The following is a 25,361-nucleotide window of genomic DNA, read 5'->3' on the forward strand; positions in this document are numbered from 1 at the left end:
AAAGAATGACTTTTACATTTTCCTTGACTTTGGTCCTATGATTAATGTTGTTTTGTCAAGATTAAACGTTAGAGTATAAAATACATTAAGTTGCAGAAAATGTGGTGGGAGTTTCATTTTAGACTGTTTTTATATTTCTTACATGGTTTATTATTCCATACGTTAACAATTTCTCCTCTTCATACTGAAGGCTGATATAAAAATGACAAACATATTTATTTAAGCAATATAGCATATATGAGCAATATATTAATGTGATTCATACATTGAAGCAAATATAGCCACTCAAATGTACTGTAGATCAGAATATGAAAAATAAAAATGTATTAAAATGTATGCATAGCATAGTTATAAAGTCTGTGCATGTGTTGTACCATTCCTTGTAGCCTGGTATTGACATAATACAGTTTCTTCTCTGTGGTGAACCATGTAAGCCTGCTTTAATAACAGTTTATGGTGTGTGTGTGTGTGTGTGGCTGGAAATGTCAAGCCTGGATTAGAAAAAAAAAAGATCTTAATGTCCTGTCTCATCCAGACACACACAGCCAGGCCCAAGCTACTCATTTATGTGGACAGTGGACAGAATGATGTGAAGTGTCCACCGCCCCTCCACTGCTGTTTGAGAGGAACAGGATGCCGAAGTGGGTCCTTCCGTCACCATGGCAGCAGAAACGTACACAAAATAACAGCTCGGCACCTGGCTCCAGCACTTCTCGCCTGCCTCGTGTGTTTGTAACTAAACACGCTGGTTCATGGCAACGTTTGTTTGGGACATCTCCTTGGAAGTCTTTAATCAAAACCATATCTCAGACAGGATCTGTTCAAATGTGGCCCCTTTTTGCCTTAAGCCACGACTTGATGAATTCCTTGAACCCTTCCTTAGGCGAGCTCTGCTGCTGCTTCCTCCTCAATTTATAATAAATTGCCTGATGAATTGCTTGTCAAACTTAGTTTGTAGTCTTGGAGTAGGGTGTGGAAGTGCTGTATATTACTACATGAAGACCGGAGTCATACTGCTGTAGCTATTATATGATAATATACAAGCAAGAAAAACACGAACTGATATGGCTCACAGGGCATACTGTATATCAAGTCTGAATTCAAATGAAATCTTAAAGGGATAACTTCATGAAATGTATTAGTTTGATCTATTTATATGTTCTGTGTAGAAGTTGTGCAGCTGACTGAATGCATTTTTGACAAACTTTTGTCTCTCACATCCATTACACATATTCGATTGATTTCTGTTCAGATTACAACCATAATAGGTTAATAATATGTTTTTTTTTTTTTTTTTTTTTTTAAAAGGTATTGATCTTAAAGAAAACCCAATAGCAAGCTATATATTTAACCTGCTCTCAGAGAAAGCAGAGATTTCAGTCTTTTTCATATAAATGAGGTCATACTAAAAGCTATGATCAAACTCGCCTCTGTTGCCATACTTCATCTCTCAGGATTTCAGAACATCTCGTTTTTTTTTTCATTTTCTTATCATAATGCCTTTGAAATAGACCTGATTTCCAAATATGTCTTTGTGAAATCCTGCTTATGCAAAATACCAAGTTTCCAGTTAAGATGTTTACATGTGGATAAGGACTAAAATATTATACGAGTGGTTGATTTTTATTTTCGTGTAGGTGGTCAGATATGAAGCTTGCAGACCAAAAAAGGACAGCTTCATCCTTGATTTATTGTGCTTAATAATGGCTAGCACTGCTGTGGATTAAATTACTAATTTGCTTGTATTTTGGCAAAAATTTATTTATATATATATATATATATAATGAACAGTAACAAACAAAATTAAACACTGTGGGAATGGATGGGATTGGGATGAAAAAAAAAAGTCTTGTGTACACCTCTACTTCCAGTATTTTAAGTAATTTAGGTCATTAATTAATTCATTAATTAATGAATTCGTTCATTCATTCATCTTCAGTATGCCGAAGCATATCGAGTGAACAGTGTGCACTACATGGAAAAGCAAAGTGTTGTCTGAATTCAAACAATTTTTGCAATTGTAAAATTCTTTTTGGAAGCGTGAAATTCACTCAAATTCAGTCAGTCAATGTACGTACTATTAGAACGGCAAGGCCAATTCATTTGTTTTTGCTGTAGACTGAAGACGTTTGGCTTTGAGGTCATGTCCTTTTAGATTGCTTCTTGTTTAAATGATAAATAGCTCTTGTTTAAACAATAAATAGGTTTTAACATCTACTCTTGGTTTTAGCCTTCAGTTTCACTGGTGAAGATTGCAATTTGTTATTAAAAAGGATAAGCCAACATTAAGATCAGAGAGCTGTCTATGGGAGAAAAGCAAGCCATTTAGAAGCTGATCAAAGAGGGAAAATCAGAGGCATTGCACAAGCACTGGGAATAGCCAATACAACAATTTGGAACGTTCTAAAAAGAAAGAAACCACTTGTGTACTGAGCAACAGACACGAAATGGGTCAACCATGGAAAACAACAGCTGATGACAGAAACAATGTGAGAGCTGTGAAGAAAAACCCCCAAAACAACAGTCAGTGACATCACAAACAACCTTCATAGGGCAGGGGTGAAGGCATCACAATCCAATGTCACTAATCTTTATTGATGATATAACTCATGATGGAAGCAGCAGAATGAATTCAGAAATTTTCTGTTTGGCTGATGATAAAAAAAAAAAAAGTATTGCAAACTCCAATGTAACCTGAATTCTCTTTCCACACTCGTGGGGACTGGGGAGACAATCCCACTACCCACTTCAACAAGAAATAAAGTTCACAGTTGTACTAGAGATGACAGTAATTTACACATGCTTTTCATCATCATAACAGCTACAGAAATCTGAACAATGGGGTCATCAGAAGTCATTACTTAACTACGCGACCTGTTGTGAGGAACTTGAAAAGACCTCTGAGCAATGAGCTGTAATGGATAACCAGCTCTGCTTTTAAATGTTACTACATTGTGCTGCTATGGTGATATCTGACCTTTCAAGTCTCCACGCCTTCAGCTGTAACATTGTTGAACCAAGTCTTTATGTCTCTATGGCTGCACAGAGAATCTTTTCTGCCCTCACCACTTTCAGTGAACTTGAAATATCTTTCAGCTGGTGTAAAAACAATCGACTCTGAATTAGAACGGTAAAGAAGTGAAAAGCTTGGATAAGATGATGCATTAACGAGTGAGGGATGAATTCTGGGAAAGCGGCGAAAGAGAAAAAGAAAACGCAAAGTGATCAACGGGATCTTATGAGGTGAGCACTATACACCAGATATGATACTTAATTGTGCTTAATTATTTAAGTATATTAATATTTTGAATGATTCATTATTGAATGTGAAGACATAATTGTATTATGTGTACTATTTACTCTTGAACAGCAACACTCTGGTATCTGCAGATAAGGAGTTAAGGCAGTTTGGAGTTATGGAATTGCACAACTCCAGCCTTGATGAATGTAAGAGACGCAGAACATGCAACGTTCAAACAAGCGAATAACTACAAACGATTAAACAATAACAGTGCCATTTTGAATCTTTCAGATGACAAGTTATCTCCTGGTCCTTCTCACTCTGTTCTCCGTTCCCCTTCTTCTCCTCCTCCACGATCAAAAGATCTCAGAGTGACTTTTCAACAGGAACGTTCAAACAGCTTTCCAAAGACAATGCCTTTCTGTAGGATTTTAAAACAAAACGCATCTCCTTTATTATCAAGATCTGATCAGCAGTCAGTACTCACTCGTACACAGAGTACACCAGAGATCAGATCTTTATATTTGGACTCTGAGCCTACAGAAGGAACTAATAAACCCTGGGATAAGAATTTTAGGGATGCTGTGTTGTCATGGACCTCAATGAATCACCCTTTGGCTGAAACACACACAGAGCTGGAATCACATACTGACAGACTGCTTCGCCTTACCAGGGGTACTAAAGTATTATTCTCATTTTACATTCATTTTATAGAAACCCTTATAAATGATATCATAAAATCTCTTAAAAATCTTGCTGTGGCAATATGAAACGTGTCAAATGTAAGCATTTAAAGGAGAAATCCACCTGAAGAACTTGTATATTAATGTTTCTAATGTTCAATTGCAGCCAAAATTTTTCATAACGAGTTCACATTCACTTTGGTTAACAGTTTGATAATGATAATGAGTCTTTATTGGTCACATATACATATGCACATAGAAATTCTTTTCTTCGCATACCCCAGCATGTTAGGAAGCTGGGGTCAGAGCACAGGGTCAGCCATGATACAGCGCCCATGGAGCAGAGAGGGTTAAGGGCCTTGCTCAAGAGCCCAACAGTGGCAGCTTGGCAGTGCTGGTGCTTGAACCCCCGACTTCCTGATCTGTAACCCAGAGCATTAACCACCAAACCGCCACTGACCAGTTTCCTATATTACCCACATTATACTACCTGCTGATAGCAGTGGGATTTAACCCTTGCTTCAGGTCTACCTGAAGACAGCAATGCAGTGGCATTTAGTCCTTTAGTCTAAGCTCTCTCACCTCCTCATTGGTACACTCTTCTCAAACAGCTTCAACTTTAACGCTAATATCACCATCAACCCCATCGTGCTCATGATGATGTAATTTGCTAACTAGCCGAGCCAAGTCTCTGCTGCGTCATATAACTGCATCATATAGCTGCATTGCATTCTGGAACTTTCTGTCTTTCTGTCTAACTTCTACACTGAATTTCATGTTAATATGACATGGAAATATTGATTGAGTAAAAGAAACTCTTACTCCTTTGTTTTTTTTGGAGCCAACAGTGAAGTCTTATTGTTATCCCTTGTATTTGAAATTGTTTAAATTTTCCTTCCATTAAATGCCATTGTAACTGCACTAGCAATGCTGTGACATCAGCGTGACACACCTCTAACTTCTCACAGGAATAAGAAAATACGGCACCATCTAATGCATTTTAATATTTCAATATAAACATATCCCTAATTTCTACATCTGGGGATTAATAAAGTATTATCTTATCTGATCTTATTTAATGTGCTTTAGAGTGGAGTTTTCCTATAACCTGAATAAATGTATCCATATTGTTATTCTATAGACTTGTATGAATCGACCCACCTACCTGATGCTGCCATACAATTTTTCGAGATGAGGCAAGAGGAAAGATCACCAGTTCATAGACTCTGCATGAATTCCTTATCACAGCCAGACAAACAGGAGACCCAGCAGACTTCTAAACAACGGCTAAAAACCAAGGAACAGGTTGGCTTTTTAAAAAATGTATTAATTATTATTTTTTTTTACATTGATAAGATTATAAATGTTTTATAAATTCTGAGTATTCTCCATGACTTCAGTCCCCCTAATTTAGACCACAAGATTGGTAATGTATTCATTTCAATTTATTTTATTATTGTAGCACTTTTTACAGTGGACAGTGTCACAAAGCAACTTTACAGAAATCCAGATATAGGTTTAAATTTCTCCATAACAAGCAAGCCAGACGCGACGGTGACAAGGAAAAACTCCCCGGGATGACATGAGGAATCAGACTCAACAGAGAACCCATCCTCTTCATATGGAAAGAATTTTACTGTCATTTATTACAGCTGCAAAAAGAGAAATACTGTTTCACTTCCTAACAGAAATTGTCCAAATGGTTTCCATTTAAACGTTTCCCCATCAGGAAATAAATGGCTTCCATTCATTAAGCCTATTCATTCTTGTTTCAGATCTAGGATATATTTGGTGTATAACGACTCATATTCTTGGATCCTGATAGAATATCTGTTAGCCCTATCTAGATAAACATGGACGCTACAGTGTATATATCAGTTTTCTGGCAAATATTCTAAAATAAAGCATAATTATAGATCTGAATATCAAAAAAAAGTCCATTACTCTCAATGATCAATAAACCACGGCATAACATAACGATGCCAGCAGAGAGCACTAGACTACTATAAAGAATCCTATTAGAAAGTCATCAAAAACCATTAAGATCAACATGGTACACACAAAATACCACCACTAACTATTACAAAACCACGAAGAACCACTGGAAAGTTTTTTAGTTAGTTTGTTTGTTTGTTTTGAGAATTTCATTGGGAATAAATTACATTTACAATTAGCAGAGAATTTAAAAACAAACAAACAAACAAAAAAACCCTTTGTTTATGGGTTTTGGACGCAAGGATATACAGTATGACACCTACATACTGTAAGTCTGACATAAACCTACATAAACATTTTTCAAAAAATGTCAACTGTCACAAAGAGTACTTCTATCAGGATAAATGTCAAGCTGAAAGTCACTTTTTTTGTTGACATAAGTTTGTGTTATGTCACTTTCGGAGCTGAGTTATATTAGAATGTAAGAACAACTGACTTTGTAGTTCAAAGACACAGTGATGATGTGGCATAACTTTTTGAGAGCTTTATTAGTGAGCACTTTCAGTAGATACTTGACACATGGTGGTGAACATTAATTCAACTCAGAAAGTGCCATGGCTTCTGTCAACACAAGTGCTATGTAAACACCATCAAAACTGATAAAAGCTATTGCGGTTTGGATGACAAATGATGTCTGTTGGAATAAGTCCTTATAAATGTTTATGTAAGTTTATGTCAGTTGTCCTGAAGAGCATATATACACAGTAGGTGTCATATAGCTTCATGATCACTGCCCTTTTTCTTTTCTTTTTATTGTATAAAATAAACAGTGTTACCAACAATCTCACCTGAGTGGTGCTTGATACTGTATGTCTTCAGTTGATCGTTCCAGAAGCCCAGGGAAGCTCTTTGTCTGGTCCAGCTGTCCAGCCCTGTGGTCCTGATGTGTGCGCTGTGTTGAGGACTCTTCTGGACCTGGTGGACGAGCACTGGAATGGACAAAACTCTCTCCACCTCAATCTCAACTTTATGGGTATGCATCCATTACGAAGTGAGCTTTAGGCAATGTGAAATTTTTACATGGCCTTTAAACTTGAAATTTTATTTTTTTTGAGTAACAATGGTCTCCAAGATTATTACCATACACACCATACATAGCCAAAAATTTGTGGACACCTGACCATCACACTCGTACTGTATGTGGTTCTTCCCCAAACTGTTGCCAGAAAGTTAGAAGCACATCAATGTATAAGACGTATTTGTATGCTTTGTAGCGTTACAATTTCCCTTCACAGGGGCCCAGACCTGTTGCTGCATGACAATGCTCCTATGTGCTAAGCGAGCTCCATGAAAATAAGGTTCGCTGAGATTGGAGTGGAAGACTTGGGGTATCCTGCAAAGAGAGTTCTACTGAACACCTTTGGGATGAACTGGCACGCTGACTGCACCCCAGGCCTACTCACCCAACATCAGTGCCTGACCTCACTAATGCTCTTGTGTATGAATGAGCACAAATCCCCACAGCCACGCTCCAAAATCTAGTGGAAAGCCTTCCCAGAAGAGTGGAGCTTATTATCACAGGAAAGGGGGACTAAATCTGGATTGGGATGTTCAAAAAGTATGCATGAGTGTTATGGTCAGGTGTCCACAATCTCTTGGCTACAGTGTACAGTAGATGACAGGACCAGTCATGTTACTGGAGTTTTAACAACCTTTGGAGTTCATCTACCTAATTTAACCTCAAACAAGACCTTCAGTAGCATCCGAATATTAACAACAGAAGTTGGACCAGGGGAAGAACAGCGCAAAAATTCATGATATGATAAACATATAGCACATATCATGGTTTTGGTTTCATAACGGAAACCTCCCATTTTCAAATAGGATGACAATAAGTGACATATGTTCCAGAAGTTGCAGTCAAGATATTAAATTATGAATTGTTAGAATATTTAGAATATGTTCAAATACCACCGAACCCCAAAATACTTGAATGGCTGATAATGATTGTACAAAATGGTAGAAAAACTCACATGAATGATAAACAGCCCAATAAACCAAACACATGAGATTAATGAAACATATGGTTCCAGGAAACTTTTAGACACAGAACATGCATGCTAAGCTACATGCTAAGCTAATGTTGATGTACAAAATGTCATTGTATGTTTTGACAGCTTTAGATGCTGTTAAATAAATAACTTTGAATGAACTCGTGCTGTAATATTACCCGTGTCCACATATACAGGGCGAGAAAAAATCTTTAAAAACATATTAACCTACACACCAATTATGTTTTTTTTTTTTACTTAATTTAAATTCTTAAATAATTGTCGAAAAACTTGTATGGTTGCTCACAGCAAAAGCCATCCTCCTTCTATTACCTCTAACTAACCCGGTTCCACCATCCCAATCTGAGGACAAGTATATAAGAGGACGTAAGGATGAGCAGAAAGGAAAGCGGGAGAGCAGAGAATGGTGGGATGTGGAGAAATCAAGGCAGGTAAAGAGCATGTTGGGGAATGAACAGGGTGGAAACGAGGAGTGCGAAAGCTGCGGAGAACACCGATCAGCAATCGATGTCTCCAAAGTTAGACAGCTGAAGAGACAACTTGCCAAAACTCAACATGAACAGGTCTTTGTATTGCTTCTGTTTTTTTCTTTTTCTTTTCCAAATCACATTTTTAAGACTTACTTTCTGTGTTTCCGAATAAACTTTAAATACTTCTGTGTTGAAGGAGTCATTGAAGACGAGACTGATCTCGGCTTTAAAAGAGAACTTCGTTTTGCGAGCAGAGAAAATGAAGATAATCACAAGTTTGGAAAATGGTGAGCATTTATATAAGGTAGAACCTGTGAATATGTAGACTTACCATGACCTACATACTGCATGTGTCTTCTCTGTGTGTGTGTGTGTGTGTGTGTGTGTATTAAGACACTACACTGTTGGACTTGGGAGTACATTTGGACAGAGAAACAAAAGTTCTTCAACAGCAAGACAAACTCTTAAAGCAGTTGGAACGAACACTGCATCTTCTACAGGACAATCACAGGTAAAGTCCTTTACCATTAATCTCTACTAGTTTATAAATATTAGTCATATTGAATCATTTGATCATTGTTTAATTATAGATCCAAATAAAATTAGACTTGAATCAAAATCCAGGCCTGTAAATACAAAAATCCCTTTAACCTAATCCTTTGACAAAGTAATATAAATGGTATTTATTTAACAGTATTTTTATTTCCTGATGTAGTAATATATGCTTTTTTTCTAGATCCTTGGTATCCCGTAATGACTTGCTGCAGAATTTGATCAAAAGAACCAGCAAAATGCAGTGAAACATTATAAATCTACTGAATCGATATTGGTAAAATAAACAGTTTGTATATTTAACTGTATATGTTTTTACTGGCCGAACTTCAAATGTATTTCTTTTTTGTTATAGTTTGTCTTATATGCCTAAATGATTTAAAATAGTAAAGGTGCTACTGTTCTCTAATTCCTCTGTGTATATAAATATATTAAAGCAGGTAGCATTACAGTGAGTGACGATTAAATTGGAATAACCATCTTTACAATAAACAATAAATAGTTATCTTAAAAAAAAAATACATCTGAAGTGTTTATGTGGGGTTTATGAATGTTCCACGTAGAACCCTACAACAGAGCATGCCTCTTTGATAAACTGATCTATGATAGATCATAATTATGTGATCATTTCTATGAATGTGTATTTCCTGTATGAGCACAAGAAATATGGAGACCATGACCAAAGACTTCAAACATACGCGTTCGTACGTAAAATTCGTAACATTAGACCACCAGCAGATGGCGGTACTGATCAACAAAACACTACCTTATAGACCTGAGTCTAAAGGTGCATTCGGCTAACGCTTATAACAAGGAATTTCTGACCTCTGACTAGGAAAAAAACGAAGAAAAGTCCCTTCAACCCCGAGTTCAGGAGACCTTCCTGACTCTCACTGAATGACTCTCAATCAACATAGACATATTAGTTGGTTAAATGTTTAACAGTGACCAGTTGCTGTCCAATAAAGTAAATAAATCACAAACTCATGATCACTCATTTTAGCTGGCTAGCTTGTTTCTAACAAAACACACACTTTCATGGAGGGTTTCATGCTTTTCTCACTTTGGTGCACGAACATGCCGAGCATGAAATGTATGTAATTGTGAGTTTAGACTTCCTGGAAAATACGTAAAACATTGTAATAATAATAATAATAATAATAGTAATAATAATAATAATAATAATAATGGTTTAAGCCATTCCTTTAGCATCACCATATATGGTAATATCCCTTTAAAAAGGCAAGCATTCAGTTTGTGCCAATTGCATCTTAAGTGATATCACATTTCAACAGTATTGCTGTTTTACAAGAGAAACCAGAGTGGATGTCATTCTCTTCTATCTACTTTTAAACTGCGGCCCCATCGAGGTCTGAGTTTTCTCATCAGATAATCTGTCCAATATATATTATATATATATATATATATATATATATATATATATATATATATATATATATATATATATATATATATATATATATTTGTTGTTGTTGTTGAGAACCAATCTGCAAGTTACAGCAGTTCATATAGTTGAACTCCTCCATCTTACCTTTTTGCTCAAAGCCATAGTGCCATCTGGTGGCAGAAATTTCAGAGCTCATCCACTGATCAGCTGAATGTTAAACATATCCAGTGAAATCATACTTACCAAGTATCTATTTTATTTTCATTTTCATTATTTTCACCCACTTTATAGCTTTTTAGCTGCTCATTCCCTCCTCAAACACTCTCTATTTCTGTTTTTAATGAGTTTAAATATATTTTATTGCTTATATTCCTGATTTGAGTCCTAAACAAACACACACACTTCCATATATAATGGCACCGTTCATGAAAATAACCAGAAAAAAAAAAATGAAAAAAAACAATAATGAACAATGAACAATATATTGAGTTTACACTTACAGTGATGTTCTATAGTTTTAGTGTTACATGTTTCCCCACAAAACATTGACTTCAAAATGATTGGCACCCCGGTAATTAATTAATTAAGCCTGACAGGTCCTGGAGAGCGAAACAGCACCAAGTTCCTTTCTGTAATCACTAACAAGCTTGTAGAGATGTGTAGACGATCTTCATCCACTTCATTTTGTTGATGGGTGGGGTGGGGTGTGTGTGTGTTACGGTTGTCACGGTACCAACATTTCAGTAGTCGGTACTAATACCGGTAAAATTCCACGGTACTCTGTACCAATTTCGGTACCAAAGCAAAACACAAAAACATGCCAATTAAACAAGATACTATTTTTATTAACCAAGTTAAATATCAATATAAAATATATTTTTAAAAATGGCATTCTGTATACTTCAAGTATATCATTATTAAAGCTACTAGGAGTTATCCAGACAAGAGTAGAAATGTTTTTTTTTTCTGACTGACTGATATTAGACATAAACAGTGCTAGCCACACACCTATTATTTTCTAACACACAAATTTTCCTCTCGTGTGTACAATTAATAAACCCCAACGTGTCCTCCCATTTATTTTACCCCAATACAAATGAAAGCATGCTTAATAAGGACTCCTGACCGTATTAACGTTAAACGCGCGTATGCTAACATTAAGTAAGCAAAAACGAGGATGTTTTCTTGCAATAATACACTCTAATTAAACTATGCTACAACATTCATAATGCAACCGCTGCCATCATTTTAAACTCATCTGTTTGAACTCCTTGCATAAATACTGCGGTTAAGCAGCAGCTCTTCCTGAAAACACGGGTAATCTATCCGCACATAATTTTTTTCAGAAGCGGCTTTTACACACTTGGCGGTAATAGCACCGAAAGCGGAAAACGAGCGTCTGCGATAAACACATGTATTTCGCCTACTATATAGTAGGTAAGTATGCGGTTTCGGACGCAGCCATGGTAACCAGGGGAGCTGCTACTGCTTTGGCTCTTCTTGTTGCACGGTGCACCCATGAAATATTCCCGACTGACTACATGTCAGGCAGCGCGTCAGTACCGGGTGACCTGTTACTACCGGTACACGCTGAGAATCAGAATAACCCGTGTTAAATAACCTAAAGGAGTTCTCCATCAGCTGAATGTAAATTGACGGAACACAGCGAGATGTGAAATAAGCTCATTATTTACAGTGCAGGACGTTAATGAGATGTTATATTTATTATCAAAATGGTTAAACGTCTCTCCCAAAAGGATGCCCACGGTAAAACAACAACAACAACAAACTTCCAGAGACCCGGAGTTGTGGAAGTCAGAATAAATTAAACTTTATTTAAAACAAATAAAGTGAGACAGTCTGCAGGAAGTCTGAATTATACACACACACAAACATTGTTGGAACACCCTGAATGGGTGTCAACTCATCGCAGGGCACAATCGCACACCCATTTACACAATTTGGGAATGCCGATCAGGCTACATCACATGTCTTTGGACTGCTGGAGGAAAGAGGAGTATGTTATGATGTTTATAGTGTGCTATGACTTTTCTAACTGATCGGAATTACGGTTTATTTATAACACTTCCTATCTATCTATCTATCTATCTATCTATCTATCTATCTATCTATCTATCTAATCAACTCTACAATTATTGGCACTCTATCTATCTAACTAATCAACTCTACGTGTATTGGCACTCTATCTATCTATCTATCTATCCATCCATCTCTAAATCTGCCTACCTAATCAACTCTACAATTATTGACACTCTATCTATCTATCTATCTATCTACCTACCTAATCAACTCTACAATTATTGACACTCTATCTATCTATCTATCTATCTATCTAAACAACTCTACAATTATTGGAACCCTATCTATCTATCTATCTGATCTAACTTACAAGCAAAGCGATATATCAAGCATTGAACAATACAAGTAGTGCTACTATACAAGATCTTTAATTGAGTTCTAGAAAAGCAAAGTGTGCAGAGTAGAGTTGTAAGTCCCAGAGTAGGTGTTTTTTTTTTTTTTTTTTTTGTGGATTTTTTTTTTTTATGATAATGTGGGGTTGGCAATTTAGGGGTTAGCTGGGTGTTCACGGAAGAGGTGGGTCTTTAGTTGTTTTTTGAAGATAGTGACAGATTATGCTGTCCGGATTGAGTTTGGAATTTCCTTCCACCACTGAGGGACTTTAACCTTCAAACTATCTTCAAGCTTATGAAACAGTTTCAAACTTCCAGACTGGCTTTGTCAAGCCAACATCAAAAGGTTGTCGTGACGAACGTTACCTATCTAGTTAACTTGCAAATGAGCAAATACAAGGAACCACGAATGTTGCATAAAACGCACACGTGTATTTTTTTAAATGTCCACCAGAGGGCGTCATTTCAACTCCAGATTAAAGCTTCAGCAGTTAATGGAGACGTAGAACAGCACATTTGGGTGGTGAAAAAGAGGATCCACAACACAACAGCGCTCTTAAACTTCTATAACCCGGTGAGTACTTTTAAAAAAAAAAACTACAATACTTTGGTAGTTTTATGGTGAGATATGTATTATGTAAGCAATTATTAAATAAATAAATAAAAATAGGATTGCCTTCTAGGTGCTGTTAAAAAAATCAGTCTTTCAGTTTAACCGGTTTTGCTGTGTGTTCTCAGCAATACATGATTATGCCTAAACTTGTCAGATTTTCTATACAGTATGTGGGATGTGATAATCATCAGATACATGACACATATCACATTCCCTAATGAATTATCTCCTGCTTTGGTAAATTAACAACTTGCTTTGTGTTCATTTGTAAACAAACAAACAAACAAATAAATAAATAATCAGTCTTTTCACTTAAGTAAGCTTATAATCTTCACTCTGTACATGTTTCTGATCCTAACTCAGTATAAAACAATGGACCCACAGACACTTTCTCTTTATCTGACTATGAAAATATTTTTGAAAAAACAAACAAACAAAAACAGTACACCATGTAAAGTTAGAAGATAATGATGGACTTGGTAAATGGTAGCAAATTTAGGAAGTGTAAGTTGCTAAACAGTGCTCTGCTTGATTTCACAAGAGGAAATTAATTAAGATTGAGTCGACTCCAGAACTATTGACACCCTTCAGGATCATGATAATGAGCAATACCTGAATAATTATATATTATATATATTATATTATATCCAGGGTCGGGGGTTTGATTCCCACCGTGGTCCTGTGTGTGCAGAGTTTGCATGCTCTCCTCTGGTTTCCACACATTGTTAATATGGTAGGTTATTGTGAAGTAAAAGAATGACACTAAGATAAATAAAGTAAATAAATACAGTGAAAGACAATCATAAACATTTTAGGGGGAAAAACGGAGGAAAAAAAAAAAAACATACAATGACCTAGTTGCATAAGTGTGCACAATAACCTAGATGCATAAGAGTGCACAATAACCTAGTTGCATGATTGTGCAGATCAGTACTTTGTTGAAACACCTTTTGATTTTATTATACCACACAGTATTTTTGGGTGAGAGACTTGGTGATATTTTTGTACTCGTTCTTCCAAAAACGTTCTCGATCCGCCTGATCCTACGGGGAATCTCCTGTGCTCAGCCCGCTTCAGGTCATCCAACAGATTTTTAGTTGTGTTCAGGTCTGGGTTCTGGCTAGGTCATTCAAAAACATTGATATTATTTTGGTTAAGCTATTCCTTTGTTGATTTGGATGTATGATTTGGGTCACTGTCATGGTGAATTCCTTCTCATCTTCAGATAACTAGTGGACACCTGAAGGTTTTGCTCTAAATTCAACTGCCATTTGTAGCTTTTAATGATTCCCTCTATTTTGGTAAAACCAGCTGAAGAAAAGCAGACCTAAAATATGATGCTGCAATTTTTGTTGCCAAACATACATTTTGGAATTATGGAATTATTATACCTTTAGGAATTGGTCTCATCAGACCATTACACATTTTGTCACATGGTTTGGGGTGATTTAGTTGTGCTTGGATGTTTTTTGTGAGAAAGGGCTGCTGTCTAACCCTCCCTACCCCAGAGCCCAGACATGTGAAGAATGAGAGATTGTTGTTACATGCAGAGAGTAATCAGTACTTGTCAGATATTCCTGCAACTCCTTTAATGTTGCCGTAGGTCTCTTGGAAGCCTCCCTGGTAAGTTTTTGCCTTTTCCTTTCGTAAATTTTGCAGGGACGTCCTGTTTTTGGTGATGTCACTGTGTTGCTACTTTTTCTCTATTTGTTGATGATGGCCTTCATCGTGTTCCACGGTGAATCTAATGTGTTGGAATTTTTTTTTATACCCCTGTCATATTCTCACCTTTCAACGAGTGAGACCCTATACAGGCTTTGTCAGTTCTTTGGTTTCAGCAGTCAGATGAAACCAAGATGATGTGAAGAAAATCCTACAGAAACAGCTGGTCTTTATTTGGGGTTAATCTTCATAATATAATTAATTCCATGTCAAGTCGATTAGTTTAGTAGACCAGTAACACATCAACTCCTTTTAAATGTGTTCATTTATTAGCATTTATCTTAAAAAAAAAATATGCATAAATGGATTAAACATATATCACATACAAAACGGATGAACAGACTGGACGTAATGGGGATTAAATGGGATTAAATTTTGTATCATTAGCACACTTTGTCAGTAGCTGAGTTTATGGCTCTGAGCTAATGCTTTATTTTGCCTCCTAGTGGAATAACAGAGACTAGCTCTTTTCTCAAATTTTTCAGTTCAGTTACATTCACTTACGATCCCATCCAGTTACGGGATGATTGTAAATAAATTTGGTGGGCTGTATTAGAACCTTAATAGGACTGTATGTTTGGCACCCTTGGTTTGTGCAGTAATTGTTCCCATTATCTTGAAAGGTGCCAGTAATTATGGAGTTGACAATATGTGAATTTTCATAAATTAATATTTTTAAATGCAATAGGTAGACTATTTGATATACAAAGGTAAGAAAATACAAAACAATACTGAAGATGACATCACTCATGTCCACTTTAGCAACATTGAAATATTTGGGCAGTATCAAAATTATTATATTTATATTTCTTACAAAACACCATGTATAAAAATATATGTACATTGTAAAGTTGTTTTGAAAGCACACGGTTATGCAATTATGTGTGAGTAATCTTTTATGTGTTCATAGCTGTTAACGAGAACCAGACCATGTTAGCCCTCAAAGGACTGGGCGTATGTGAGCTGAGCCTGTGCTGTGCTTTCCTCCTCCTTCTGCGTGGAGTGCAGTCTGATTCCAGTAAAACTTTGGAGCTGATGTCTATGTACCGACTGATAGATGGGTAATGATACCCATTGCTTTTTCTCGCTTTAGATAATTCACAGGCGGTATAATTCAGAGTTTATTATCTCCAGTTGTGGAAACATCATTGCCTTCCAAGGTTTCCTAAAACTCGATCGAACCTGAAGAAAAAATTCATGGCACTCAGGACAAAAATCAGAAACCATAAACTAGAAATCAAGAGACTTTCTTCCTCTTCTTCTTTTGTTAAATTATAATGAATTAAGTTTTTATGGTTTTGAAAATTCAGATACCTTAATGAAATTTTAAACATTAATGGATTACTGGATATTTGGAAATCTACTAGATGAAGAAAAAACTTTGTTGATAAGTCGATCCTTTTAGTTGGAAATTTTCTTCACTACATTGAGCTGAAAAAAAAAGCATACATGGTTTGCATGATTGCACCTGGATGGTGTGCTACAGGGTGGTAACAGTAGTTGAATAATCTTTGAAGCAAAACATGGTAACTTCTTGTGGGGGGAGGGCAAAATGTTTCAGCATTTTTACTCTCTTGGTGAAAAACGAAAGTATAATTTTTTGTGGGGTTTTTTTTTTTTGGCGGAAAACTACTCGAATTGGCGAAATTACATTTGCACAAAATTGGTTTGTACCATCTTCTGCTGTAATTATTTCTGGTAAATGAGACCTTTTAGCTGAAGAGGGCTTTGGCTGAATGCCCATTGTGATGATGTCGCATGACACATCTTGGCACAAATATGCAGAAAATCTGTGGTAATTTAGAAAAATTGCAAGCTCTTCCGAATGTAGCAGAGTTTGCTTGATTTTGCATTCATTTCTCTGATCACAAAATCCTGGAGAGAATGTCTCAGGGTAAGAGGAGTGCTGCAAGTGGCCACTTGTGCATTGTGCAAAGTTGATGAGAGTGTCTTAAAATCAGAAATACAGAATAGAACTGGAGCCTAGAATCCCAAGAAAACTTACTGTGAAGTGTGAAAGTGTACCATTCCTCACATATACATTCACAATCCCTTTCCTTTCTTTCTCCAGACACAATGACCTCCCTTTGCACCTGCGCATGCTCAGGAATAACAAACTCAGCCAGTTTGATTTGTACAACAGCCCGAAAACAGCTACGGATATTACCCGACTCAAAGCTGGTCATGTTGGAGGACAGGTAGTCTCTGTTTTACACTGTTCCTTGGAAATATTCTATAATATATTTTTTATTTATTTTCAGATTTTTTGCTGAGATTAAGAGTTAAATATGGCCAGTGTGGTGGCATTACTGGTGTAACAGGTAGAGTTGGTGTCTCACAGCATCAGGGAACGATTTCTGAGCTCTGTCCTGCAGTATGTATGATACTATATACAATTGTGGAAGAGTCATGATTTCTACCACTATCTGGTTTTGGAAAGAAAAGGGTTGGCTCTCTTCTGAGTCTGTTTCCTCTCAGTGTTCCTTCCTCATGCTGTCTCAGGGAGGTTTACCCTTTCCACTGTGACCGCTGGCTTGTTCATGCCTGGAAAGCTGCTTTTAATGCTTTGTGTCGATCGATAAAAGCACCGTTAAAATTAATTCAATAAATAAATAAGTGAATTAATTTCCCAGCATTCTGCTTTTCAACCGTAAACCTTGGAAGAGAGGATTACTTTAATGGACAAAGTCAGTGTTCAGTGTGACCACAGAATGATTATTCCTGTTTTGACATGGCTGGTTCAGCTCGTCTGCTCATAATGAACAGACTATAAGCAGTAATGTGGCCAAGGACAACTGCAACAAAAGCTTGACAATGAGATGGCGAAAAAGCAGAACTTAAATAGTGGTTCTAACAAGCCATAACAAGACTCAGGTGCTAGTAATTAGTGAGGTGTGTGACATGCTGGGGCTGATGGGTAGTGTAGTTCTATTCCCTACCATGACACTTTGCAGTAGATTTTTACAAAAGCAGTTTTGACACCAGAATCTAAATAGATTTTTTTAAATTTGAAAGAAATAAATATGAACTACTTTTAGCACTACGTACCAAATGCAGTGAGTGCAAAATACTATGATTGTATGTTTAGACACCTGCAATGCCTTCCACTAATATTGGCACCCTTGATAAATATGATCAAAGAAGCCTGTGAAAAATTGTCTTTATTGTTCAACCGTTTGTTCTTTGTTTAAAAAAATCTTACCCATTGTTATGAATGGCTAAGGGAATTTGGCCTATGTGTTACCTCATATTTATACCCCTGTGAAAGAGTTAGTCATGGTTGAACAATTTCCTGTTAATAGTCATCCAGGTGTACTAAAAAAATATAAAATATCAATGGGAATATACTTCAAATATATTTTTCTCATATGAATTTATAGGGGTGCCAACAATTGTTGCACACCTATATTTAACAAAGACTTTTTTTGATAAGCCTGTGTTTTGTTTGCAGTTGTTTGATATCCAGAATATTTTTGTGAGTTTTTTTTTTTTTTTTTTTTTAAACAAACGATCAAAAGTTTAAACAGTAAAGACAAATTTTTTCACAGACTTCTTTGTTCATATTTACCAAGGGTGCCAATATTAGTGGAGGGCACTGTATCTGCTCCTTTACAGCTTCATTCAAATCCTTCATAGCATATAAACATTTTTAGGAAAACTTCTGTATGTGTAAGAACCAGTTATCCAGAACTCCAGTTTGTAAAGCTGTACAGGTCTCCAGTGCTGGGTTTACATGTGAAGGCCTGACATTTGCCAGAAATGCAGTTTGTACTGTATACTGTGTTACTGCAGCATGCACTTTGCATAAATAAATGCTTCCTTGAGTTTACTGATCAGAGAAGAGTTAGATCTGTGTGTACACAACCTAAAAATACACATCACACAACATACCACCTGAGGCGTGCATATCCTCATTCATGTTTCAAAGTTAGTTCACTGCCTCATGAAAAGCAAGAATACATTTCATAGTTATACATATTTTATCATCCTAAAACCCTTAAAATATGGGATATAAAGTCTTGAATTAGCAATCGCCCACTGTCAGACCTTGCAAAAAAGCCAGAAAAAGCAAAACAATTAAAACCAGATATTTTATTTACATTACGTTCACTTTTATTGTCTATATAATGAGTTTATGATTAAACCATGTAATTTGTACACAATATAAAAGAGTTTTTAAATGATTTTATTTAGTTTATTGGTGACTAAATAAAAAGAGTGGGTGTGAATGCATAAAATACTAGGAGAATTGCTAACATAAATTAATGAACTAAGTCCTAGCAATGACCGTGATATAGTAGGAAACTAGATGAAAATGTAAATGTCAAAGCAGACGATTCAATAAATCTATAAGTTTTCCTCAGTGAAGGCTTGTTTGTTATTGTGTAGTATTGCTTTATCTAATACAGCTAAGTCCAACAGATGCTGCTGATTCCATACTCCTATACTGATTCAATACTCTATACTGATTCAATATTCTAGTCTGATTCAATATCCTGTACTGAGTCGATATCTTACTGATTCAATAACCAATATTAATGAACTGTGACCAACTTTTCCTCTGTCAGATGTTTGCGGCATATGTGTTATGTACAGCTCAGGACAAGGACGCCGTTAGACTGGCATTGGAGCAGATTGATGTGATACGACGTATGTGCACTGAATACCCAGAGCTGGAGTTGGCTACCACCGCTGCAGGTATGAACCCGGTGTATATAGGGATAAAAAAATATTGCCACTTTCCTGACCTAAAAAAACCTGCTATTTTTAATTTCCTTTAAAGCTACTCTATTTTGTTGTATTATATACTCTGCAAACACCCCCCCCCCCCCCCCCCCCCCAAAAAAAAAAAAAGTTCCTTTTTTCAGGATACTATGTGTATTTGAAAGATAATTTTGTCAAATCCAAATAAGCTTTACAGATCTTTATTGGAAAGGGTTTAAACAATGTTTTCATACTTGTTCAGTCAACCATAAACAATTATTGCACATGCAGTGTTTCATACAAGAAACATATTTTCTTATTACATTGTATAATCACTGTGTATATTTTAGACGCTGCACATTTGCATCTCATACATTTGGTGATATTTTTCACCGATAACAGAAAGGATGCATGCACAGCTTTTTCTCAGTTTCCATATTCACTAAAGGCAGACACTATGGCACACCCAGAAATGGAAATTGTGGGATAATATGTGGGAAAAGGGCAATTTCCGAAACATAATGCTCATTCAGGAGGCCATTTTCCCACATCACCACACATTTGTACTTGAATGAAGATTGCATTCATAACTTGCTTTGATGTGTTTGTGTGTGTGTGTGTGTGTGTGTGTGTGTGTGTGTGTGTGTGTGCGTATATTTGAAGAAATGAATGCCACAAAGAAAATAGCTTGTTTGATCAGTGTGGAAGGAGGCCATGCAATTGATAGCAGTCTGCCAGCTTTACGCATGTTCTACCAACTTGGAGTGAGATCTGTGGCACTCACACACACCTGCAACACACCTTGGTAAACACATGGACACACAATCCTTCATGTTATTATTATTATTATTATTATTATTATTATTATTTGCATGGTGGGTCATTCTCTGCACGACAGCAACATTGGCACATCAGTGTCACTGCTGTTTTGAGAAAGAGCACCATACAGATAACATCTACTCATTGGTTGGATTTGGGTAATGTATGTTTGTGTGTGTGTGTGTGTGTGTGTGCATAGCAAGATAATTGAGCAGATGTTTCTCACTCATTTTCTTATATAGGGCAGAAAGCTCTTCCCTATATTACCCTTACTACAAGAGAGAAAACAAAAGCTTGACAGAATTCGGAAAGGTAATCAAAAAACATTAGAAATTAACACAAAAGTTTCATTTGTGTGTGTATGTGCATAATGTAACCGGATATGAATACATTATCAGTATTGAACAGGTGATGTTCTAAACGAATACAGGAAATACAAATTCTGTATACATAGTACACCTCCTATTCATACAGTATTTATTTGTTGTATATTTATATGGCAAAAAAGCTTGGCAGATAGCTCCATGTTGAGATTAGTGGTATGCATTGGGACAGGGATCCCATAGGATGCAACAAAAAAGCTTGAAGGGCAGCAGTGGGAAGGTCTCAGCAAAATTCACCTACCTGAAGTGCATGTTAAAAACTGCACAAAAAGTCTTGATGCATTTCTGACTAGCAGTACAGTATTTACAATTATTATCCACTCCATAAACCTGTTCCCAATCTTTACAACATATATTAAAACAGAAATTGTTCTGTACATTATAGGTACACTGTCTGTACTTACACTTTCCCTTTGTTTGGACTTGCTTTTTCCACTGACTACCATCTTGTCATGTAAAACCATGGCGCTGGCAACCCTGCTTAAGGGACTAATGCCACGTGCATTAACATGATATGAATAGGAGGTGCACTATCTCTGCTGGGTTCTCCAAAAAATAATTAAATAATTAATTTAACCAATATATATATATATATTTTTAATCTTTGTTCATCTTTTTTTTTTTTTAAACAAACTTAAATGAATGTTCTTTATCATTATTAAATGAAAATTGCATTGTACTACATGCCTAGTGTGTATGTGTGTGTGTTACTGTAAATTAATCATTGAGTCACATGCTGGTAGGGATCCTTCAAACAAAGATATAGAAATACAAATGTGTGTGTGTGTGTGTGTGTGTGTGTGTGTAAATTTGATCTTGACTTAATGGTGTCCTGTTAGGCTTGTCATTCCTGTCCTACAATAAGAAAGATAAAATCTTTGTTTGGACAGTGAAGCCATATTTGTTGCATTTATTTTGAACAATAATAATCTATTATTATGTGTATGCATCCTGCTCATTACTCCAGGCAGTAGTGCATGAGATGAACAGACTGGGAATGTTGATTGATCTGTCTCATTCTTCCTGGGCTACAGCGGAAGCTGTGCTGCAACTTTCCAAAGCTCCGGTCATCTTCAGCCACTCCGCCGCCTACAAAATCTGTAACAACCCACGCAACGTCCCTGATAAACTGCTTCTCATGCTGGTGACTCCACGCTGCCTTGTGCAAATGTGCCAGAAGAGAGAGAGTATATTAGATTGAGGGGCTCGTATAGCTTTTGGATTTTAAGGGTTTAAAGAAATAAACCGAAGGCTATAGGATGTATCTCTGGAATACTTTGATTGTATAGCTGAAGGACTTTTGTCTGAAACGTCCTGTTTTTCTGGAAACTTTGTGTGCTATGTATCATCTATCTGTATTAATAGGCCTGTCATTATTATTATTATTATTATTATCATCATCATCATGATGCCATACTTATATTCATTTAATCCTTTCCATTTCTACACTAGAAAGCAAATGGAGGACTCATCATGGTGAACTTCTACAGTGATTTTATAGCCTGTGGTGCTCAATCAGATGTCTCTCTTGTAGCTGGTGAGTTCAGCACTTTTAGTAAAGAATATTTAAAATATATGCAAACCAATTACCATAAAAAAATGTCTTAGTCTCTAATAATTGTCTTTTGTGGATTAAATATCAGGTTCTATCAACACAAAACAAACCAATGGTAAACTTGGAAAGGAAATAGGTGTAAAATATATAAGAATTTATAACTAACATTAAGTACAGGTACAACTAGACACAAGTTACACAAAAGACAGCCTTTTTTTAAAGTAGCCCACACAATATTGCACCTGAAGCATACATAACATTTTGACAGCTTTTTGCCCATGCACAACATTTGCATTTTTGGTGGAAAAAAGCCGAACCAGCTATAAAATATGTTGATGAATCATTAAACTGATAAACAAGTGGTTTAGGTGGCTACTGTAAAATATTAATTGAATTATTTGTAATTGTAAACACAGTGGTGTACAGTCTAATCTACCAGTGCCAGTGTGGCTGTAGGTTTTCGTTGCAAAAGAGTCGCACAAGTTTGGTTCCTTAAACTAAGTTTAATGTAGCTCGAAAACTGTTTACCTCTGGCAGCCGGTTAAAATGCTCCAAACTTGGTACATCCAAATCAATACAAATGCTTGCAAAAAATCAGTGTTTGATTGCCAAATGCTCAGTGTGAAAACAACTAAGGATGAGCTTTAGGGTCCAAGATCTCCTTAAAAATGTCTTAGGGATTGTAATCAATTCTGATATTCCCTCCAAATACTAATAGTAAGGTTTCATGGTTGGGGAAAACTTATACAGTATACAAACTGTATATTGCATCATCTTTTTAATATTCCCCTCCACTGAAATTTTTATCTTAATCCTGTGCCCTTCAGACCATTTTGACTATCTTAAGCATGTAATCGGAGCAGAGCACATTGGAATCGGGAGTGACTACGACGGGGCCAGTGGGTAAGAGAACTTTCCTGTTTGCACATTTCTAATTTGTCCGATCTCCAGTTTACTCTGTTCAGACTGGCATCTGGAATAAATATTTGTCCTTAATCTCATGAAACATGAGACATTGTTTCCTTCTAAAGTGTTTGTCTCTGTGTCTACTTGTAGATTCCCTCAAGGTCTGGAGGATGTGTCTAAATACCCTGCTTTGATTGGAGAACTATTGAGTAGGCAGTGGAGTGAGGCGGACCTGGCAGGTGTGCTGAGGCTCAACTTTCTCAGAGTCTTTGAGAATGTGGAGAAGGTGAGAGAGGGCCTTCATTTAAACCTCATGACCTATACCTGCTCACATCTACTAAGCCTGGTACTTCATAGATGGGCTGAATCAGGTGTCTCTGAGCATAAACATCACCAAGTTTTCATTAGTTCTGGCTCTGCAGGAGGAATTGGGCACAGTGTATACAGTATATGAAAGTTCATAGCAATAGAATGTAAGCAAAAGTGTATATATGAGCTAGAAATGGAAGACCTGATCCATTGGCAGAAAATCCATATCACTTGGTCGCCACCAAACAGCTATGGACATACATATACACCACAGCTCCATTGAATCATTGATTCTGATTGGTAAGAACGTGTTGATTAAGTGTTTATTAGTAGCTCTGAGAGTAATTCTGGCTGTATGGCAAATCAAAGGTTTATAATAACGTACTCATTGTAATACATTACTGTATCTTGTATGGCACCCCAATAAAGAGAGTTTTTATTTTATGTATGTAAAGCAGAAGAACTACTTTTGTGGCAATAACATTTCAAAGCAGTTGCTATACGAAGTACATCATGTGATGTAAATAGCTATTGTACTCAAGTCCTCCATTTTATGATATCCGTCCAGTATTTCCCACACATTCTTATCAGATGTATCATTATTGCCATCTGTTTCTACAGTTTCCTGTTCCACTGTAATCCCAGACTGTGTCAATATTCAACCTTGTTTGTAGAATGTGTTTGCAAGGTCTTGCACGTCTAAAAATAGCTGCATTTTCTGTCTTGTTGTGCTGCTGTACAGATACGTGATGAACTACGCAACACTCTTCCCAGTGAAGTGTCAATCCCCCTTGCAGAGGCCCAAAATGAATGCCGTTTGGTTCTGGGGCACCCGAATAGCTCAAAAATGGTCAAGTCATCTGGTATGCAAGCGAGTAATCTTTTAAGCTCAGGTGCTCTGTTTTGGACTGTTCTCTTTTTCCACTTTATGCTGCTACATAAACCGACATATCTGAATTGATTCTGAGACAATAGTTCATTTAAAAGTCTCAAGAAATTCTTTGTGAAAAGGGCATCGCAAGTTTGGGTACTATTATAGTGAAGCAATATATTCAAGCCATATATTCAGTATATATACACTGAAGACCTTGTTTATACCTGGTTTTCATGCTGTTGCAAATTCCCCTTCTCAGCATGTGGTGGGTTTCCCAGTGTAATGAATGCTGCCCTATTTTGTTTTGTTGAGTTCTCTCCAGGTGCTTTTTTGTTTACTTTGCCTGTTTACCTGTGTTTCTGTATTCGATTCTGTCTCTACCCTGTCTCATTACTTGTCTGTTACCTAATGTGTGCACCTGTTCCTAGTGCATCCCTTGACTAGTTTTCTTTATATACACTCATGTTCCTTTGTTTCATCGAAAAGTCTTGTTCAGTGTAAGAGTGCATTACTGTGCTGCCTTCTCTGATTCAGTGTTTCTTAGTTGTGACCTTGACAGCACTTTTGTTTTTGAATTTTTCTTGGTTGTCACTGCCTGCATGGGATTTGACCCCCTCCAGGGACTGTGACGATGATTTTTGGCTTATCCCTAATAAACAATGAGGAGTTTAGGGAGTTTATGC

The 25,361-nt window shown here is 36.5% G+C and overlaps 2 protein-coding genes across 4 annotated transcripts; both read left to right on the plus strand.

The window, feature by feature from the left end:
- Positions 1–2,986: 2,986 nt before the first annotated feature.
- On the plus strand, positions 2,987–9,676 carry LOC128603159 (uncharacterized). 3 transcript variants are annotated; one of them, XR_008384985.1, is made up of 8 exons: positions 2,987–3,243; positions 3,371–3,447; positions 3,533–3,916; positions 5,066–5,229; positions 6,739–6,892; positions 8,220–8,688; positions 8,795–8,912; positions 9,138–9,676. XR_008384985.1 is itself a non-coding variant. In XM_053617409.1 (7 exons), coding segments are annotated over exons 1-7 (1,314 nt in total). In that variant the 5' UTR covers positions 2,987–3,178; the 3' UTR covers positions 8,796–9,084. The 3 variants fall into 3 exon arrangements, 2 of the variants coding, with proteins under 2 accessions (XP_053473384.1, XP_053473383.1); XM_053617409.1 differs by lacking the exon at positions 9,138–9,676 and having other exon boundaries at positions 8,795–9,084; XM_053617408.1 differs by lacking the exons at positions 8,795–8,912; positions 9,138–9,676 and having other exon boundaries at positions 8,220–8,763.
- A 3,073-nt stretch (positions 9,677–12,749) lies between these two features.
- Positions 12,750–24,765, plus strand: dpep2 (dipeptidase 2). Its single transcript, XM_053616511.1, has 11 exons — positions 12,750–13,367; positions 16,039–16,189; positions 17,200–17,326; positions 19,697–19,826; positions 20,496–20,637; positions 20,894–20,963; positions 22,002–22,178; positions 22,487–22,571; positions 23,417–23,492; positions 23,646–23,781; positions 24,547–24,765. The coding sequence occupies exons 2-11, from the start codon at positions 16,059–16,061 to the stop codon at positions 24,763–24,765; spliced, it is 1,293 nt and encodes a 430-aa protein (XP_053472486.1). The 5' UTR covers positions 12,750–13,367; positions 16,039–16,058.
- Positions 24,766–25,361: the final 596 nt, after the last annotated feature.

Source organism: Ictalurus furcatus, chromosome 27, assembly GCF_023375685.1.
Source record: "Ictalurus furcatus strain D&B chromosome 27, Billie_1.0, whole genome shotgun sequence".
Taxonomy (NCBI): Eukaryota; Metazoa; Chordata; class Actinopteri; order Siluriformes; family Ictaluridae; genus Ictalurus; species Ictalurus furcatus.

Coding starts and splice junctions, on each gene's coding strand:
- LOC128603159 (XM_053617408.1), top strand. CDS start 3,179: ATGAATTCTGGGAAAGCGGCGAAAGAGAAAAAGAAAACGCAAAGTGAT. Junction 3,917..5,065: donor ACTGCTTCGCCTTACCAGGG/GTACTAAAGTAT, acceptor GTTATTCTATAG/ACTTGTATGAATCGACCCAC. Junction 5,230..6,738: donor GGCTAAAAACCAAGGAACAG/GTTGGCTTTTTA, acceptor GTATGTCTTCAG/TTGATCGTTCCAGAAGCCCA.
- dpep2 (XM_053616511.1), top strand. CDS start 16,059: ATGTTAGCCCTCAAAGGACTGGGCGTATGTGAGCTGAGCCTGTGCTGT. Junction 22,179..22,486: donor ATAAACTGCTTCTCATGCTG/GTGACTCCACGC, acceptor TTTCTACACTAG/AAAGCAAATGGAGGACTCAT. Junction 23,493..23,645: donor GACTACGACGGGGCCAGTGG/GTAAGAGAACTT, acceptor GTCTACTTGTAG/ATTCCCTCAAGGTCTGGAGG.